The 16541-nt window shown below is 43.8% G+C and overlaps 1 protein-coding gene across 2 annotated transcripts in view; it reads left to right on the top strand.

Annotated features, from left to right (window-relative positions):
* Positions 1-16541, top strand: part of MTHFD1 (methylenetetrahydrofolate dehydrogenase, cyclohydrolase and formyltetrahydrofolate synthetase 1) — a 78421-nt gene that overhangs the window by 20177 nt on the left and 41703 nt on the right. For both annotated transcript variants that reach the window (XM_017892403.1, XM_017892404.1), the window contains 5 exons: positions 8373-8432; positions 9785-9838; positions 12954-13090; positions 13236-13336; positions 15801-15937. In XM_017892403.1, the coding sequence (XP_017747892.1) occupies positions 8373-8432; positions 9785-9838; positions 12954-13090; positions 13236-13336; positions 15801-15937 (489 nt within the window). The remainder of the gene's footprint in view (positions 1-8372; positions 8433-9784; positions 9839-12953; positions 13091-13235; positions 13337-15800; positions 15938-16541) is intronic.

Below are 16541 nucleotides of genomic sequence, written 5' to 3'. Positions count from 1 at the left end.
AGATATATATATATATATATATTTACTCAATACAGTGGTACAGTGGCACAATCTTGGTTCACTGCAACCTCCATCTCCCAGGCTCAAGTAAGTAAGTGATCCTCCCACTCAGTCTCCAGAGTAGCTGGGATTACAGGCATACATCACCATGCCTAATTTTTTTTTGAGACCGAGTCTTGTTTTATCGCCTAGGCTGGAGTGCAGTGGTGCAATCTTGGCTTACTGCAGCCTCCACCTCCCAGGTTCATGCAGTTCTATTGCCTTAGCCTCCTGAGTAGCTGGGATTACAGGTGCCTGCCATCACGCCCTGCTAATTTTTTTTTTTTTTTTTTTTTTTTTTGAGACAGAGTCTTGCTCTATCCCCCAGGTTGGAATGTAGTGGTGTGATCTCAGCTCACTGAAACCTTTGCTTCCTGGATTCAAGTGATTCTCATGCCTCAACCTCCCGAGTAGCTGGGATTACAGGTGCCATGCCCAGCTAATTTTTGTAATTTTAGTAGAGAAAGGGTTTCACCACATTGGCCAGGCTGGTCTTGAACCCCTGACCTCAGGTGATCCACCCGCCTCAGCCTCCCAAAGTGCTGAGATGACAGGTGTGAGCCATTGCACCCGGCCTTAATTTTTTGTATTTTTTTGTAGAGATTTTTTTGCCTTTTTGCCCAAGCTGGTCTCGAACACCGGGACTCAAAGTGATCCTCCTGTCTCAGCTTCCTAAAGTGCTGAGATTACAGGCATGAGCCACTGTGCCCGGCCTTCATTTTTTGTATTTTTTTGTAGAGATGGTTTTTCGCCTTGTTGCTCCGGCTGATCTCGAACTCCTGGGCTCAAAGTGATCTTCCCACCTTGGTCTCCCAAAGTCCTGGGATTACAGCATCAGCCACTGTGCTTGGCCAAGTTAAGAAAATTAATAATGTATGTTTCTTTATCAAGGGCCATCCTAGTGAAACTGGCATCTAGTTTTACTGACTGTGTGTGGTAGCGAAGGATACCTTGACAACTAGGCCAAAGCCATTGTCTTGATTTGTGCTGGTTCACTAATAGTCTTACACACCATTACTTTTGCACCATCAGTACAGATGTTAACACAATTAAAAACGCAAACAGCATTGTAGTGGTATTATAATGAAACTAGCCTGGCCCAAATAAATCTTTCAAAAGGTCTTGGGGTCCCTAAAGAGTGTGTGGGCCACACTTTCAGAACCATTATTTTAGGCAGTTTCATCTATCAGGCCAGTGACTTCTAAATCTAGATCTCTTCTGAGCTCCAGGCTCTTGATCTGGGACACCACTGGTTTCCTTCCCTCCTTGGAGTCTCCTTTGCTTGTTGTTGCTCATCACCCTAATACCTAAACCATTTGAATGCCTTGGGACTCACCCTTGAGGTCTCTTCCCTGTCTTATTCTTTCCCTAAGTGACCTCACCCAGTCCCATAGCTTCCTGAGCGAATACTTCCAAATTTAGGTCTCTATCCAGAGTTTCTTCCCTGAGCTCCAGATTCACCCAGTAGGGAGGTATTCAATAAATATTTTTATGGACAAATGTATGAAGGAATGTTTGCAGTCTTGATTTGGATGACAGGAAACTCAAAGCTTTCATTTGAAACTCCCGTCAGAGTTTTACCCAACTTGGACATAATCTCCCTTACAATCTATATGTATGTCTCCAATACATCATTTAATCCCTTGCTAAGTTTCTATCCCTTGTTCATCAAGAATGTCAAAGTAGGCATGGTGCGGTGGCTCACGCCTGTAATCCCAGCACTTTGGGAGGCTAAGGCTGGTGGATCACTTGAGGTCAGGAGTTTGAGACCAGCCTAGCCAACGTGGTGAACCCTCATCTCTACTCAAAATATAAAAATTAGCCAGGTGTAGTGGTACACACCTGTGATCACAGCTACTCAGGAGGCTGAGGCAGGAGAATCGCTTGAACCCGGGGGACGGGGGTTGGAGTGAGCCGAGATCGCGCCACTGTACTCCAGCCTAAGACTGTCTCAAAAAAAAAAAAAAAAAAAAAAAAAAAAAAGTCAAAGTGAATACTACTTAAATATCCTTCTCTCCTCTGCTGTTTGTCTAAAAGGGCTTAGCTGAGAAGAAAAGCACAGAAGGCCTGTCACTCTCTGCCTGGCATGTTCTCTGCTGTGGTGGATTTTCCCTTTTTTGCAAATTACTAAGAATCAAAAGTATATGTTGTGGGTGTATACTGGTACATTTGGTGACTGGTTATATCTTGGCTTATTTTTGCAAATTGTTTGTTGTAGAAGGAGTAAATGTCATAGGCAAGAAGTATACCCTTTTTAAAGAAATATTGGTTTTTTCCCCCCCATTTTAAAATTAACTTCCAACCTTGTTTTTTACATTTATTGATGACAAATGTTTTTATTACATAAACACTGTTCTACAGCTAGTCTCATGTCCTTGCTGATAAAAAAAAAAGTGGTAGAATCTTTTAATTTTGTACTTTAGCACCAGAGTCAACAGCTTTCTGTGATACAAGATTTATGTAATATGTTGTAATCACATCTCCCTGCCTCAGACCTCTAGTCTTTTTCACTCTGGTGCTGGCACCACCATCTTCCCACATGCTGTGAGCCAGAAGCCTGAGGCCATCTCCTTACTGAGCTCTCTTCCTCACTCCCTGCATCCAGTTAGGGGCTATTGTCCTGTTGATTCTGCCTCTCATCAACTCTTGGAATCTGTTTTCTCCCCTTGATTCCTACTGCTCCCAACCCTGGGGCCACTATAGTTACCTGCTTAATGATTTGGGGGTTCTATCTAGATACCTCCTGTCTGTCCTCCTGACGGCAATTTCAGCCCTTGTTAAAATGCAAGTCTGATCACAATCTATCCAGCCACACTCACTCTCCATCCTTTACCAGAATGATAGTACAAGTTGAGTATCCCTTATCTGAAATACTTGGGACGAGAGTGTTTTAGATTTTGGAATCTGTATATACATAGGGATGAGATCCAATTCTAAAGCAAAATTTATTTATGTTTCATTATATACCTTATACTTGTAGACTGAAGGTAATTTTATATAAGTGTGTGTGTATCTATACACACATATATGTACATATGTATACACACATATATGTACACATATATATTTATTTATATATACATTATATTTCATATATTATATATTATATTTATAATATATATACTATATATTTATATATATATATATATTTTGAGATGGAGTTTTGCTCTTGTCGCCCAGGCTGGAGTGCAATGGCACGATCTCGGCGCACTACAACCTCCGCCTCCCGGGTTCAAGTGATTCTTCGCCTCAGCCTCCCGAGTAGCTGGGATTACAGGTGTGTGCCACCACGCCTGGCTAATTTTTGTATTTTTAGTTGAGATGGGGTTTCACCATGTTGGCCAGGCTGGTCTCAAACTCCTGACCTCAAGCGATCCGCCTGCCCCGGCCTCCCAAAGTGCTGGGATTACAGGCATGAGCCTCCGCACCTGGCCTAGAATTTAAATTCCTCTGGGAAAGCACATAGCACTGAGCCTGGCACAGTGTGCCCTCTACAACATGGCTTTCTCTTTCTGCCCTGACCTCTCAAAGTGCTGAGATTACAGACATGAGCCACTGTGCCCGGCCAATTTTATGTATTTTTAATAATATTGTGCATGAAATGTACTTTTAACTGTGTTTTGACTGTAAGCCATCACATGAGGCCAGGTGTGGAATTTTCTACTTTTGGCATTGTCAGTGCTCAAAGTTTCTGATTTTGGAGCATTTTGGATTTGTGTTTTTTTTTTTTTTTTTTTTTGAGACAGGGTCTCACTCTGTTGTCCAGGCTGGAGTGCAGGGGTGTGATCACAGTTCATTGCAGCCTGGATCTCCCAGGCTCAAGCTATCCTCCCGTCTCAGCATCCCAAGTAGCTAGGACTACAGGCATCCAGTTAATTTTAGTATTTGCAACAGAGTTTCTCCATATTGCCCAGGCTAGTCTCAAACTGAGCTCACGTGATCTGCCTGCCTCCGCCTCCCAAAGTGCCGAGCCACTGCACCTGACCGATTTTGGATTTTTGAGTTAGGGATCTTAAACCTGTACTACTTATATAGAGTGTTTACAGTAGTTCAAATGATTTGTTTATATTTCTAATTGTTCTATGTTTTATACTACCCTACAAGGTAGGAGATGGCCCCTTATACCCATGGTAACTCATGCTCAAAGATCTTGGGTGGCTTGCCCAAAGCCAGTCAGGAAGGGACTGAGTCTGGGAAATGAACCTAGGTCTGTCTCTGAAACCCATTTGTTCTTCCCCTTTGTTTTTCTAATTCCTTAGCAATGCATTCAAGAACATTCATGATCTGGCCCAAGTATATATTTAAAAGTTGAGTTTTCTTTTTTTAAATAAAATGGATGAGTAACTTCCTAAATAACTGAATATTTATAGGAAATTAAGACTTGACTTTTCATTTTCATAGTATCCAGAGATACTAACGGACTAAGCATGGTGGCTCACACCTGTAATCCCAGCACTTTAGGAGGCCAAGGTGAGCGGCTTGCTTGAGCCCAGGAGTTTGAGACCAGCTTGGGCAACATAGAGAGACTTTGTCTCCAAAAAAATAAAAAAATTAGCTGGTGTGGTGGTGCTTGCCTGTAGTCCCCACTCCTGGGGAGGCTGGGGTGGGAGGATTGCTCAAGCCCCGGAGGTTGAGGCTGCAATGAGCTGTAATCATGTCACTGCATTCCAGCCTGGGTGACAGAGCAAGACTTTTTCCCATTAAAAAAAAAAATTTATGCTAAGGTGATAGAAATACAGCCTTAGCCCCATATAGCCTCATTAGTATTTCTCTCTCTCTCTCTCTCTCTCTTTCTCTCTCTCTCTCTCTCTCTCTCTTTTTGAGTTAGAATCTTGTTCCGTCATGCAGGCTGGAGTGCAGTGTTGTGATCTGTGCTCACTGCAACCTCTGCCCTCCCCTGTCCCCCAGGGGATCCTCCCACCTTAGCCTCCCAAGTTAGCTGGAACTACAGGCACACCACCATGCCCAGCTAATTTTTGTATTTTTTGTAGAGATGGAGTTTCGATATGTTGCCCAGGCTGGTCTCTAACTCCTGGGCTCAAGCGATCCACTCACCCTGGCCTTCCAAAGTGCTGGGAGTATAGGCATGAGCCACCGCACCTGGCCAAAAAACTGATTTTTAACAGTATTTGGGAACTATTCAGAGTGCTTTATGTATAGTAACTCATTCAGTCTTCACAAAATACATGGACAGAAACAATACAGTTAATAAACTCAACTCGACTGTATCTTCATAAGGTTTCTGAAACAGAAAGAAAAATGAACCAGTAGACCAATACCCAAGATATCTTATGGTGTAGAACATGGATTAGTAAACTGTGGCCCATATCCAAATGCTGCCCAGTTTATAAAGAGTTAAAAAAGCAATAGCAGCAGCTGCTGTGACAGGGTATGTGTCCCATAAAGCCTAAAACATATACCACCTGCCCCTCTACAGAAACCGTTTGCAGACTCCTGGTATAAAAAAAGTGTCCCTAACCTGTTCTAGAATAGGATCTTTTGGATGATGTAATACTCAGCCACCTTCAAGGAAGAAATCAGCATTTTCTTTTTTTGAGATAGAGTTTTACTCTTGTCGCCCAGACTGGAGTGCAATGGCATGATCTTGGCTCACTGCAACCTCTCCCTCCTGGGTCCAAGGGATTCTCCTGCCTCAGCTTCCCAAGTTGCTGGGATTACAGGTGCACGCCATCACACCTGGCTAATATTTGTATTTTTAACAGAGATGGGGTTTCGCCATCTTAACCAGGCTAGTTTCGAACTCCTGACCTCAGGCGATCTACCGGCCTTGGCCTCCCAAAGTGCTGGGATTAGAGGCGTGAGCCACCGCGCCCGGACAGAATACATGTTCTTTAAACATTCGTTTTGCTTCTTAGTCTATCAATGGTTCTATAGCCACTCTTCCCTATAAAATGCCAAGTGGGGTGGCTCATGCCTACCTAGCACTTTGGCAGGCTGAGGCAGGAAGATTGCTTAAGCCCAGGTGTTTGAGACCAGCCTGGGCAATAGTGAAACCCCATTTCTACAAAAAATACAAAAATCGGCTGGGTGTGGTGGTGTGTGCCTGTAGTACCGGCTACTTGGGAAGCTGAGGTGGGAGGATTGCTTGAGCCTAGGAGTTTCAGGCTGCAATGAGCCATGATCATGCTACTGTACTCTAGGATGGGTGGCAGAATGAGACCATGTCTCAAAAATAATAAATAAATAAATAAATAAATAAATAAATAAATAAAACCTATACTAAAAGTGACTCTTTGAATTGGCTTTTTAGATGTCTTTTCCAATAAAACTTTGACATATGCTGATAACTGTAACTATTAAGTTTTCTTTCTGGAACTGGTTGTAGTTTTAGTGTTTTAGACAAACTCCTCCAGAAATATTCAGGCAGAAAAACAGTTACATATAAAGGAACAACAGCAAGAGACTTCAGACTTCTCCTGTGTGACATTAGATGCCAAAGACAACATCTCTGAAGGAAAATACTGTCACTCCAAATCCACCAAGGCCAGTCAAGTGAAAGGGACAGCAGAAAAATATTTTCAGTTATGCGGACTTAGAAAAATGTCCACCTACCTTTCCTGGAAAAGTGACTTATAGTTACATTTCACTTACCTGAAACATGAATGAAGATAAACTCTAGAACAGAGAAGCTGTGACTTAAAAAGGACTGGCAGCAAGTGATAAAACAATTTAATCTCAGAGTTAAGACTAAATAACTAGTTGTAGGTATAAATATGAATGAAATTGTAAAAAAAAAAAAAATACTTTTTTTTATTTAGAACCACCTCCTTTCTTACTTTGATCTAAAAATTCCAGAATGTATCAAATCTGGTAACTGCACCAGTAAGGGTTGGGTGGTGGGGCAAAGAACATACATAGAAAGTGACCAAAGAGGAAACATGAGAGGCACTAAAAGTCTAGGGAAGTCCCTACGGGAAGCATCTAATGTACTTAGATACAAATAACCCATTAAAAAGTAGAATTCCCCTCAAAGGACTCTTCTGGCTCTTGCAATTCAAATTAGCACAACAAAACTGTCTGTATAAGGGACAACTGAAGCTAAAATTCCGGCCATGTCCTGAGATCTGAGGGGAGCGTCCAGTAATAGCATCAATATGACAAGGTCAGAAAATCCTCGTTTGTTACAAAAGCTGGCTTCTTTCTTTGCCATGGTCCTGTTAAAAGGAGCTATGCTTCAGTTATCTTTGATATGAAGGGACCTACCACCTTTCCTTCTGTGATACCCTCTGTAATTTTGGGAGAAACACAACTTATGGTAGCATATATCAACCTTAAAGGAGAAATACCAACCACTGGAGCATGAAAAAATATTAGTAAAATAAAATTTTACAAATAAATGGTTATAATGATAAACTATAAATATGTTCATGGTTAAAGAAACAAAGGGAACATAGTGAGACACAGCATGGTGGTTCAAAGGATTTGACCTCTGCACTACAAGTTTCTCCCTCTTTTTTTTTTTTTTAAGAGACAAGGTCTCTCTATTGCTCAGGCTGCCCAGGCACAATATCATGACTCACTGTGCACTGGTGCAATCATGGCAAAACTCCTGAGCTCAAGTAATCCTCCCACCTTGGCCTCCCGAGTGCTGGGACTACAGGCGTGCACCACCAAGCCTGGCTAATTTTTTGTAAAGATGGGGGTCTGGCTATGTTGCCCAGGCTGGTCTCAAACTCCTGGATTGAAATGATCCTCCTCCCTTGGCCTCCCAAAGTGCAGGGATTACAGACCTGAGTCACTGCACCCAGCCTTCTCCCTGTGTTGGGGCCAGCAGATTGCCCTTTGTCTTGCCTGGCTGTTTATTCAGTGTAAACTAGAGTGAGGTCCTTCCACCCTCCTTTCTATTCTCTGTGTGGAGGAGCCAGGGAGCTTTCCATTGCCCCTGGGGGTGGGGGAGAGGGTGTGGAATGTGCCCTCTGGGTGCTCCTGCCTCTCAGGCATTTTTCTTGCCTGATGACAGTTTCTCAGCCCTCCATACTCTGTTTTTTTGGTATGGCAACAGAAATCCCACAGGTTTCTGGTAGGCCTGCAGCATCCTTGCTTAGTTTCCCGTGCAGATGCAGATATCCTCTACTTTCTGTTTGGGGTTTTGCAGTGGGAACCACGTGGGCCTTGTTTAGAGGAGGGGCTGTAATACCATCTGTGTTCACATAATCCCTCCTGCCCCCACAGCCTCCCTATACTCCTGTAAGTTCTCTGCAACAAGAGTTGCATGATTAAACATTTCTTTTATTAAAACTAAAATTGTAGAAGCTTTTCTGTGCACTTTGCCTTTCGCTAATCATCTGATTTGCATGCATTTATTATTCTAGATTGGCAACAGAGATGATTCCAATCTTTATATAAAAGTGAAGCTGAAGGCTGCTGAAGAGGTAAGCCAGAACAGCCGTGCCATCACCCTCCCCCACCTCCACCTGGGTCCTATCAATTACCCCTTGCCCTTTTTGTTCCTCCCTGTGTAAACTTTTATCACCCACAGGAGACATTAGTTTATCTATTTTGCAAGTCAGAAATGGGTGAGTTAGACCTGTGACCTCTGGTTTGCCCTTGAGTTTTTGTTTTCTCTTTAATGATTTTCTTCCCAAAGAGCAGGATATCAATTGAGAAAAGTGACGAGACAAGGCTCAATCATTTTAGGAGATCTATTTGCCAAAATTAAAGACACACCTGGGAGACAGGTCTATACCTTTCTCTGAAGATGATTTCGAGTTCTCCAAATTTAAAGAGGAAAGGACAGGTTATTGAGAAGTACACAATTTTCATGTAAGAGGTGGGCAGGGAAAAATAGTCATTCATGAGTTTGGCTCAGTGAATCTGCATTTTTTACATAAGATGACATAGACAGTCGGACACCGTGGCTCACGCCTGTAATCCCAATACTTTGAGAGGCTGAGGCAGGTGGATCACCTGAGCTCAGGAGTTCGATACCAGCCTGAGAAACATGGAGAAACCCCATCTGTACTAAAAATACAAAAAATGAGCCAGTTGTGGTAGCGCATGCCTGTAATCCCAGCTACTTGGGAGGCTGAGGCAGGAGAATCGCTTGAACCTGGGAGGCGGAGGTTGCGGTGAGCTGAGATCATGCCATTGCACTCCAGCTTGGTCAATGAGAGTGAAACTCCATCCCCCCCCAAAAAAGATGATATAGACAAGTGGGGCTGAGGAAAAATGCAGGCAATCTGCATTTTACGTAAGATAACATAGACAAAATGGGGCAGGGGAACAATCAGATACACATTTGTGTCTGGTGGGCTGGGGGTGGCTGCGCCTGTAAAGACAAGCTATCGATTTACATTGCCATGGTGAAATTTTAACAGAAACATCATAAAGATCTTGCAGCTCACTAGGAATTTCCTTGTGGGCAAAATATGGGGGAGGCATGTAGCTTTTCATCTTGTAACATCTTATTTAGGAACCAAAAAGGGGGAGGCAGATTTGCATGACCCAGTTCCCAGCTTGGCTTTTCCCTTTGACTTAATGAATTTGGGGTCCCAAGATTTAATTTCCTTTCTCAAGGAATAGCAAGCGTGACATTGCTGAAGTGCCGTGGTGGCAATTAACCAGCGAATGATGAATGGGTTGAAGTGAGGGACTCATTCTTCAGAACGTATAAGGGTGAAATGATGACCAACACCTCCTTGTTTGTTAGTCATGTCTGTAAAAGAAATGGTTCAATATCTCAAGTTGTCTTGCCATTTACCTGCTTTTAATGTCCGTTTTGCAGATTGGGATCAAAGCCACTCACATTAAGTTACCAAGAACAACCACAGAATCTGAGGTGAGTTTTTATGAGTTGATTGTGAAGAGGGAAGCTGAAGTGGTTTCCTCTCTGGTTTTGGTTTAGGGGGACTTTGGGAACTGACACATTTACCCAAGACCTCCAGGTACTTTTTTTTTTGAGATAGTTTCGCTCTTGTCGCCCAGGCTGGAGAGCAATGGCACGATCTCGACTCCCTGCAACCTCTGCCTCCCCGGTTCAAGTGATTCTCCTGCCTCAGCCTCCCAAGTAGCTGGGATTACAGGCGCATACCACATTGTCTGGCTAATTTTTATATTTTTAATAGAGACGGGGTTTCACCTCGTTGGCCAGACTGGTCTCGAACTCCTGACCTTAGGTGATTCAACCGCCTCGGCCTCCCAAAGTGCTGGGATTACAGGCGTGAGCCACCACCATGCCCAGCACCTCCAGGTATTCTTTCTTCACAGACTCCTATAAAGGAGATGGTGCAGTCCTAGGGGAGGAATATTTGGTTCTCAAAGTGTGACTGCAGTACTGTTTGCTTCCAAATCATCTGTTGTGTTTATTAAAACTGATCCTTGGCCTGTAATTATCTGCATTCTAAAAAACCAAATATATATTCTTTTTATATGAGGTTTAGGAATAGGCAGAACAAATTAGTGGTGATTAAAGTCAGAACTGCGGTTGCCTGTAGGTGGGAGATTAACGCTAAAGGAGTAGGAGGATAAAGCTACTTTTTTTTTTTTTTTTTTTTTTTTTGAGACGGAGTCTGGCTCTGTCTCCCAGGCTGGAGTGCAGTGGCCGGATCTCAGCTCACTGCAAGCTCTGCTTCCCGGGTTTACGCCATTCTCCTGCCTCAGCCTCCCGAGTAGCTGGGACTACAGGCGCCCGCCACCTCGCCCGGCTAGTTTTTTGTATTTTAGTAGAGACGGGGTTTCACCGTGTTAGCCAGGATGGTCTCGATCTCCTGACCTCGTGATCCGCCCGTCTCAGCCTCCCAAAGTGCTGGGATTACAGGCTTGAGCCACCACGCCCGGTTAGCTACTTCTTAAGGTTATAGCAATGTTCCATATATGTGCTGTCCAGTATGGGAGCCACTAGCCCCATGAGGCTATTTGAATTTAATTAAAATGACATAAAATTAAAAATTCACTTCCTTGGTTGTACTAGCCACTTTGCAAGGATTCAGTAGCTGCTATTGTATTGTAAGGTGCAAATTACAGAAAATTTCTGCCATCACAAAGAAGATGATTGGACATTGCTGCTCTACATCTTGATTTGGATGATTGTAACATGGGTATTATTGCTGTAATAAGTTATTAGAGTTCTTAGCTCTTTTTATTGTATTGTATTGTATTTTTTTTTTTTTTTTTTTGAGACAGAGTCTTGCTCTGTTGCCCAGGCTGGAGTGCAGTGGCCGGATCTCAGCTCACTGCAAGCTCTGTCTCCCGGGTTCCCGCCATTCTCGTCTCAGCCTCCCGAGTAGCTGGGACTACAGGCGCCCGCCACCTCGCCCGGCTAGTTTTTTGTATTTTTTATTAGAGACGGGGTTTCACCGTGTTAGCCAGGATGGTCTCGATCTCCTGACCTCGTGATCCGCCCGTCTCGGCCTCCCAAAGTGCTGGGATTACATATTGTATTGTATTTTTAGAGACAGGGTTGCACTCTGTTGCCCCAGCTGGAGCACAGTGGTGTGGTCATAGCTCATTGTAGCCTCAACCTCCTAAGCTCAAGTGATCCTCTCACCTCAGCCTCTTGAGCAGCTGGGACTATAGGCATGAGCCCCCATGCCCAGCTAATTTTTTTTTTTTTTAAGACAGGGTTTTACTCTTGTCACCCAGGCTAGAGTGCAATGGTGTGATCTTGGCTCACTGCAACCTCCACCTCCTGGGTTCAAGCGATTCTTGTGCCTCAGCCTCCTGAGTAGCTGTGATTACAGGCATGTGCCACCACACCCACCTAATTTTTGTATTTTTAGTTGCCCATATTGCCCGGGCTGGTCTCAAACTCCTGACTTCAAGTGATCTGCCCACCCAAGCCTCCCAAAGTTCTGGGATTATAGGCGTGAGCTATCACACCTGGCCCCTTTTTTTTTTTTTTTTTGAGACAGAGTCTTGCTCTGTTGCCCAGGCTGGAGAGCAGTGGCACGATCTCAGCTCACTGCAACCTCCGCTTCCTGGGTTCAAGCGATTCTCATGCCTCAGTCTCCTGAGAGGCTGGGACTACAGGCACATGCCACCATGCCTGGCTTATTTTTTGTATTTTTGTAGAGACAGAGTTTCACCATGTTGGCCAGGCTGGTTTCAAACTCCTGGCTTCAGGTGATTTAGTAACTGCTATTGTATTGTACGGTGGAAATTATAGAAAATAATTTTCTATATTTTGGGAGGCCCACCTCGGCCTCCCAAAGTGCTGGGATGACAGGTGTGCGCCACTGCACCGGGCCCTAATTTTTTTTTTTTTTTTTTTTGAGATGGAGTTTCACTATTGTTGCCCCAGCTGGAGTACAATGGCACAATCTCAGCTCACCACTGGAGTGCAGTGGCACGATCTCAGTTCACTGCAACCTCCGCCTCCTGGGTTCAAGCGATTCTCCTGCCTCAGCCTCCCGAGTAGCTGGGATTATAGGCATGTGCCACCACACCTGGCTAATTTTGTATTTTTAGTAGAGACAGGGTTTCACTATGTTGGCTAAGCTAGTCTTGAACTCCCGAGCTCAGGTGATCCACCCACCTCAGCCTCCCAAAGTGCTGGGATTACAGGCGTGAGCCACTGCACCCAGTCCCTGGCCCTAATTTTTAAAAATTTTTGTAGAGATCACATTTCACTGTGTTGCCCAGGCTGGTCTTGAACACCTGGGTTCAAGTAATCCTCCTGACTTGGCCTCCCAAAGTGCTGGGATTACAGGCATGAGCCACCTCGCCCAGCCATTTAGCTCTTTTATTTGATGGACTTCTTACCAGACACCTAGGGGATGCATTCTATGTTAAGTACAGATGTTCTGCTCAGGAGTCAAGGGGAAGGTACATTCTGAAAGAACTATAATTAAACTGTTGGGGGGAAATAGGGCAACCTAATTTTTGCCTTGAAAAGTGTTTCTTCCTACCTTTTGATTTCTATGTGATATACAAATTATATGTGGTATTACTTTTAGGTGATCAAGTACATTACATCTTTGAATGAAGACTCTACTATACACGGGTTCTTAGTGCAGCTACCTTTTGATTCAGAGAATTCCATTAACACTGAAGAAGTGATCAATGCTATTGCACCCGAGAAGGATGTGGATGGGTAAGTGTGGCTTGGCTTCCTATGTCTCATTGCATGCTTTCATTTATGATATGTTTCTATTTGGGGAATACAGCATAAATGTTTCTAAAGAGTAAAGACACCTAATTGCCTTTATTTCCTTCTTATTTCCATCACTTTTTTTTAGATTGACCAGCATCAATGCTGGGAAACTTGCTAGAGGTGACCTCAAGGACTGTTTCATTCCTTGTACGCCTAAGGGATGCTTGGAACTCATCAAAGAGACAGGTAAAAGCAACAAACCAAACAACAAGAAAGCATCATTTCCTGAAGCCTGGTCTTGACACGTGGTGGCATAGAGGAGGTACATAGTAGGCCATAAATAAATGGACTTGATTGGCAGAAGGGCCTGTCTAGTAAGGATGTTACCTAAATTTTCTCTCAATTTTCTCAGAAACTCTATGAAGTAGGTACTTTTACTGTTCAACTGCTAAGAGAATAGGCTCAGGCCAGGCACGGCGGCTCACGCCTGTAATCCCAGCACTTTAGGAGGCTGAAGCGGGCAGATCACCTGAGGTCAGGAGTTCGAGACCAGCCTGGTCAGCATGGTGAAACCCTGTCTCTACTAAAAATAGAAAAAAATTATCCAGGCAGGGTGGCGTGCACCTGTACTCCCAGCTATTTGGGAGGCAGACGTGGGAGGATTGCTTGAACCCAGGAGGAGGAGGTTGCAGTGAGCTGAGATCACCCCACTGCACTCCAGCCTGGGCAACAGAGTGAGACTCTGTCTCTAAAACAAACAAACAAAAACCAGCTCAGAGAGAGCAAGTAACTTGTCTGGGAGACAATGGAACCAAGATTTGAATTCAGAGTTATCTGAGTTGAAAGCAATTTATTTTTTGCGAAAAATAACCTATACAGTAATAAAAATTTGGATAGTCTAAAAGGATACGAAGTGAAAAGTCCCACCTCCCCCCACCCCCAAAATGGGCACTGAATCTCCGCAGTAGTTCCAGGACTCGACAGATGGCTGGAAATGGGTCTCCTGTACAGTTGGCCATATTGTCCCGTTACTAGTTAGCACCTTGCTATTTTAATTTCATTATGAGTACTTTTAGCAGAGGTTATTTTTTACAAGGAAATGGGTCCTGGTAAAAAGAAGTAGGTCAGAAGTTTCAAGTGGAAAGTTTTGACCAGCATAAATGAAAATTTTCGGCCGGGCGCGGTGGCTCAAGCCTGTAATCCCAGCACTTTGGGAGGCCGAGACGGGCGGATCACGGGGTCAGGAGATCGAGACCATCCTGGCTAACACGGTGAAACCCCGTCTCTACTAAAAAATACAAAAAACTAGCCGGGCGAGGTGGCTGGCGCCTATAGTCCCAGCTACTCGGGAGGCTGAGGCAGGAGAATGGCGTAAACCCGGGAGGCGGAGCTTGCAGTGAGCTGAGATCCGGCCACTGCACTCCAGCCTGGGCTACAGAGCGAGACTCCGTCTCAAAAAAAAAGAAAAAAATAAAAAAGAAAAGAAAATTTTCTGTAGTTGGCAAGAAAAGGTCAAGCCATAAGCTTTGACAGTTCATTTCTACAGTTAAATGTATATTCTTCAGCATATTTAGCAAACATTGTACTGCCTTGCTTAAAAAAAAAAAAATCCCACGAGGACAGCACCTGAAGGCCTCACACTGCCTCTTATTGACAGTGATGCTACCATTTGCCCTGATGCAGCTTTAACTCTTCTGCTGAATCCTTAAAAAGTATAGAAAGTTACCTTTTAAAACTTTGTGGTCCTTACTTCTAGATGTTCATGATGTTAACATTATTATAAGAGTTTATCTCTTCCTGAAAAAAATGATTTTATACAAGAAGCACAATTTAAACCCTACCTGCCTTGACCAAGGGTCCACTGCCCTCAGCCTTGACTGCCCTGAGGACTCTGATGAAGTTGTCAACTTCTCTCTGCTTTCTTCTTTGTGGACAGCTCATTCTCGGGCTCCACTTTGTGGCCACAAACACCTACAGCCTGGTTCCATCCTCAAGCCTAACAGTCATGGGATTGGATCTTATCAGCTGAGGGAAGAAATATGGTCACCTGTCTACTACTGGGTACTCACTCAGGCCGTCTTTAGTAGAGTATGAGTCAGCCCTAAAAAGGACATTGGTATATTGCCAGAAAAATGGATGCTGTGATAGCAAAAAGAAAGCTTGCTGCCACAGTTAAATTTCCCCTTTATCACTTCCCTGCAAGTAACCCTATGGCTCAGGCCCTAAGCCAAAAGAGAAATTTGGGTGAGGAACTGTATAAACAAACTTACCAAATTTGGAAAGAATTACTGATACTAATCTAATTTCCTACACATCTCTCCAACGTGTTACATACACCCTATTTGTTTTAACTGTTTTTCCCATGTAATTTAATCTGATATCTTCTTCCGTATGGCTGATTAGCTGTATGTCAGGGTTTCTTTTTTCTTTGAGTGTAGGTTTTCTTCCCACTCCCCTGTGACTCAATGAATGATCTTGGCTTAAGCTGCTCCCAAAAACCCACGGCAAGAAGGACACATGTACAAGTCCCAATTTATAGCTGAAACCCTAGAGTTGAGAATATTATTGCCAAAGAAGGAATGTTTTTGGGAAGGTTTCTGTTTGATGTTAAGAACCTGTTTTTGTGCACTTATTCTAAATTCTCCACGTGGCATGTGAATGAAGGCAGCTTCTATCCTCCAGCTCTGATGCAGGCTGGCTTTTCTTTCAGGGGTGCCGATTGCCGGAAGGCATGCTGTGGTGATTGGGCGCAGTAAAATTGTCGGGGCCCCGATGCATGACTTGCTTCTGTGGAACAATGCCACAGTGACCACCTGCCACTCCAAGACTGCCAATCTGGATGAGGAGGTAGGGAGTCCAGGGGAGAGGTGAAGGTGTTATGGTGGGGAGGGTGGGTGTTCTCTTCACACACTAAGTGCCAGATACTGCCATGTCCTTTATACTCATGACCTCATTTAACCCCATCATCTCATTTTTACAAGATGAAAAAGCAAATTCAAATTAAAGTCTGAGCGGGGTGGCTCACACCTGTAGTCCCAACACTTTGGGAGGCTGAGGCAGGAGGATTGTTTGAGCTCAAGAGTTTTTGAGACCAGCCTGGGCAACATAGTGAGACACTTTCTCTGCAAAAAAATTAAAAATTAGCCAGATGTGGTGGGCACATGCCTGTAGTCCCAGCTACTCGGGAGTTTGAGGCAAGAGGATTGCTTGAGCCCAGGAGGTCGAGGCTGCAGAAGCCATGATCACACCACTGCACTCCAGCCTGGGCTACAGAGCAAGACCCTGTCTCAAAAAAAAATTAATTAATTATTTTAAAAAAACCATAAAATTAAAAGCGTGCCCAAGTTTATACAGAGTTTGTTCTGTGTAATTTCTCTTTTCTTTTTTCTTTCTTTCTTTTTTTTTTTTGAGATGGAGTTTCACTCCTGTTGCCCAGGCTGGAGTGCAATGG

The sequence above is a fragment of the Rhinopithecus bieti genome, unplaced genomic scaffold (assembly GCF_001698545.2).
Source record: "Rhinopithecus bieti isolate Rb0 unplaced genomic scaffold, ASM169854v2 scaffold_20892, whole genome shotgun sequence".
In the NCBI taxonomy this organism is placed as follows: Eukaryota; Metazoa; Chordata; class Mammalia; order Primates; family Cercopithecidae; genus Rhinopithecus; species Rhinopithecus bieti.
Note: the sequence above shows the minus strand (reverse complement) of the source record. Positions and strands in the feature narration are given on the sequence as shown.